The sequence below is a fragment of the Trichinella spiralis genome (genome assembly GCF_000181795.1).
Source record: "Trichinella spiralis strain ISS 195 chromosome Unknown Scfld9, whole genome shotgun sequence".
Lineage (NCBI taxonomy): Eukaryota > Metazoa > Nematoda > Enoplea > Trichinellida > Trichinellidae > Trichinella > Trichinella spiralis.
The window spans coordinates 6,155,846-6,159,718 of NW_003526948.1; the positions used below are offsets into that span (position 1 = coordinate 6,155,846).

Consider the following 3,873-nt stretch of genomic DNA (forward strand, 5'->3'; position numbering starts at 1 on the left):
TTTGATCATTTGATACGGTTAGGGTCGCGTCGTGCAGTGTAACCCGTCGAACTCCTGCACACCACCCTATCTCACATTCCTCCTATCCTTGCACTGCTATTCTCAAACATTTACTTATTCTAATACTCAAACTATAGCAGTGCTAAAAACTCACTATGCTCAAAAATTGTCCTTTGAAATGATCGACAAATTATTCAACCATTTCACTTTCCGCAAATGAACCCTAAACTCAACTCGAAAGGCATGGGACAAGAAAACGTTCAAATGCGGAAAGCCACTCAAATTCATTAAAATAATACTCATGATCTATGTCGAATTACACTAATTAACAAATATCTGAATTAAATGCTCGATAACTTACAGCTCGAATTTATATAAATTACAGACTCAAGAACTCCTCAGTGAACTTTAACTATTTAGCCTAACTCAAAGAATTATGCTTACCGAACTTACCCTCGTCCTCTTGGACGTCCACTTTCATCTTCTATTCTTCTGTATCTAAATGCAGAAGAATTAATTCAATGAAAAAATGTTATAATAAATAAAAAACAAAGCCGTTTTTATTGTTCTTCTTCGTCCATCATCGTATTGAAAACGCCATTGTTCATTCGCCGCACATCGTTCGCCTACAATCATTTGAAATGAGTTTCTAGAGCAACTAATAGTAGCCTCAGGAAAATTTACATAAAGTTCATTTCTATTGATTAACAAGTATGAAACGTATTTCATTTCGTTGAACAAATATTATGGAAGCCACGCATAAGCTCAAAAGCAAACAAATTGAAATTGTATGCAAATTTCAATTGAAACTGCACCACGCCTTTGTTTGAAAAGATAAGATTCTTCTATATCTAATAATACACCTTACTCAGTAGTTAAAGCAGAAATAGATCGAGCAAACATCGTTCCAGGCTTCTGTTAGTCAGCAAAGTCAATTGAACTTGCACACTGCTAATATGAAGTTAATTTTCAAATGGCCCAATTTGCATAAAAGACAGACACTGCGCACGTAGCGTTAAACACTGGCTTACGTAAGTTGAATATGCTACTCTAATATAAATTAGAACATAATGTCAACAAAAAATAAACAACGATTGAGCACACTTGTTGCGCTCTATGATAAGCATAATTAACTATATGAAAAATTTGATGTATCTAATGTCTTCAAATTTGGAAAACAATATAAAGTGATAATAAAATTAAACTGAAAACGATTTCTGTTTGAAAACAGTATTTTTCTGTCCTGCATATTAGATAATACTATACGCTTAGTGATATTTGACCTGCTCATTTCAAAGTGAAGTTGAATGCCGTAACCAAGCATAAACTGAAAATTTTATCGTCTTCTCCAAGTAAATCTAGACGATTACCTAAAATAGCAAATTGAAATATGGATTTCTTCACAACCTTCAATGTTCAACTTTATGCAATTGAGAATTCTGCTTTAAAAGTATTTCAAGTTTTACGCTTCTTTAAATTGAAAATTGCCTGAATACTTAAATATGCATGCATTCATAGCAATTTATCTGGAAAATAATTCTGAGTATTAAATCTTCACCTGAATGTAGCATCTTGCAATTGCACCTTGGTTACGCACCGCCACCGTTTGCCGAACAGCACTGTAATAAAATAATAACTATGGATGTGCAATATTTGCTTATTACTTAGTAACCTTCTTATCATTAATTTGGTAATTTAAATAATGTATATTACTGTATTTTTAATTATTATTTCAATTATTATCAATTTTCAATTATTCAATTTATCAACTAATTATCATTCCGTGATTTTATTTTTGAAATATACTTTAACTTAGTATTATAATAACTTTTTTACTTTTCCTCATTTTATCTGTTTTATTATTGCTTTATATATTCCTATAATGGAATTACGACATTTATGTTAAATGAGACTTGCATTTATTTCACTGAGAACATTGCAGCTGTGGTGCAGCCAATCCTGCTATCATCAGTTTGATTAATATCTGCAGTTTTTCATACACTTTTAATTTATTGCTTTGTGATCCATACCTGAATTTCAGATATATTTTAATGATGTTTGTGATTTTTACCTTTTGTACTTGTTTGCGCACAAGGAAACGTCCTATGATTTTATGCCAAGCTTCAGATTCCCGCGTGAGCCCAACAAAATGGTCAACCTGATTAACAGATACAGTTTTCCAATAGCCGCCACAAATTCACTTCCTTTCCACGGCTTCCCGTTAGTGCCGTTTTTTTCATTTAAACAAAATTAGAATCTCAATCACGTGATAGAATAACTTTCAAATTGATAATTTTAATTGTATTTCAAATGAACGACACATTTCGATCCCTTTTGAAACTGAACTTTTCTATTACAAGGTCAATATCAATGGAAATGTCAGAATGAATGTACACATTGCTGCAAATCTGTTCAGTCGTTCTTCTGTCATGGAAGAACGGAAATAGCTTTTTAGATATTTCACTACAGTAGAGCTTGGTTCTGCGCTGGCTGAGGTGATTGGGTGAGTGACGAAAATCTGTAGGAGTAAGGATACCATCGGGTAATAATCGTTTGGGCGCAATGCAAGAGCATCAAGCGCGTTAGCTGGATAATGATAAAGAAGTACGTTTTCACACTTTCTTTTCAGCGTGTAATTTCACACTTGAGTAGCTCGCTTTGGTCGTCGATATATCTTTACTTGGTGATCATCAAATTTTCTAATGGGCTTAAATCTTACTGATGGAAATGGACATATAAGGGCACTTAATGGCATGGCATTATTGCGGTGTGGTAGCAATTTGTCGAAGAACTACTGAATAACTTTCTCCAAAAAAGTTTTCAACACCCTCAGTGGGTAATATTCTCTGTTTTCTTTTGGGTCGATAGATCTGTTCATTTGCCTGGATATATTTCGAGGGAGGGATATTAAATCACTGTACAGCTTTTCAGCTGCTTCCAAAATCACACAAAAGCATTCCCCTGATTTACTCTTCCATTCTTCTAGAATTCACATTGTCTCAACATTGTGATACATCAAGGCGAGAGTCCTGGAGAGGTGTTGAAAGCGGCAAAGTTAAAGAAAGCACTTTGTTAAGAACCGCCAACGAAAGAACAATACTGCTTCGACATACTGCATCTCGTAACTCTGCTTTCGAGGCGGCGTTGCGGTCATTTCACTCAGTAATAAGCTGCAAAGAATCTACTTATGGCAGATACTAATAGATCATCTCGTTTCACAAAGCGTGCCAAGGTGGCCGTATTTTTGGTTCTTAAGCGTACCTTCTGCAATCAGCTTCTGGATGAAAGTTTTAAGCGCAGTAAATCTTTTGAAGGACCACAATAAAAACAAACCGACCTCTAGAATCACACCAAAACAGTTAAGGATGGCTTAATTTTCAGAAGACTTAGTAATGGTCAAAATCAAGCAGTTACTTTTTGCAAGCTTTTTTGTATCTTCAACTACTGAGAAAAAATTGCATAATTAAATCGACAATCAGATGCTGTATGATTGCTAGCGCATTCATTGTAGCGCTGCTATTTGACCATAGTGTTGTAAGTAACCGGTGCATTTTTCTGTGAAAATAATTATGTGACTGCTTCGTTTCGACGACATCTCTATCTTGTGTTGTCATCGACCGTAGATATCTGGCTACTGTTAGCTTCCTAATGAACCACAGATTATCTATCATTTTTGATTAGCATTTCTATCACACGCTGTCAATGAAAAGGGCTTTTTGCATAAGTGAGAGTTGCATAAACGTTTCAATATACAGTCTAAAAATTAATTTCTAAATTTCAAAATGATTGAAATACAAGTAAAACAATGTCTTCTTCCTTACATGTTGTCTTTTTTTCCTCTGTCAGACTATGTATGCGTTTCCGAACCACTTT

At 34.5% G+C, this 3,873-nt stretch overlaps 1 protein-coding gene across 1 annotated transcript; it reads right to left on the minus strand.

The window, feature by feature from the left end:
• Positions 1 to 1,924: 1,924 nt before the first annotated feature.
• Tsp_10597 (conserved hypothetical protein) lies at positions 1,925 to 2,586 on the minus strand (the record flags this gene model as incomplete). Its single annotated transcript, XM_003372300.1, has 2 exons — positions 1,925 to 2,030; positions 2,358 to 2,586. Coding segments are annotated over 2 exons (335 nt in total), but the record flags the coding sequence as incomplete, so codon positions are not given.
• Positions 2,587 to 3,873: the final 1,287 nt, after the last annotated feature.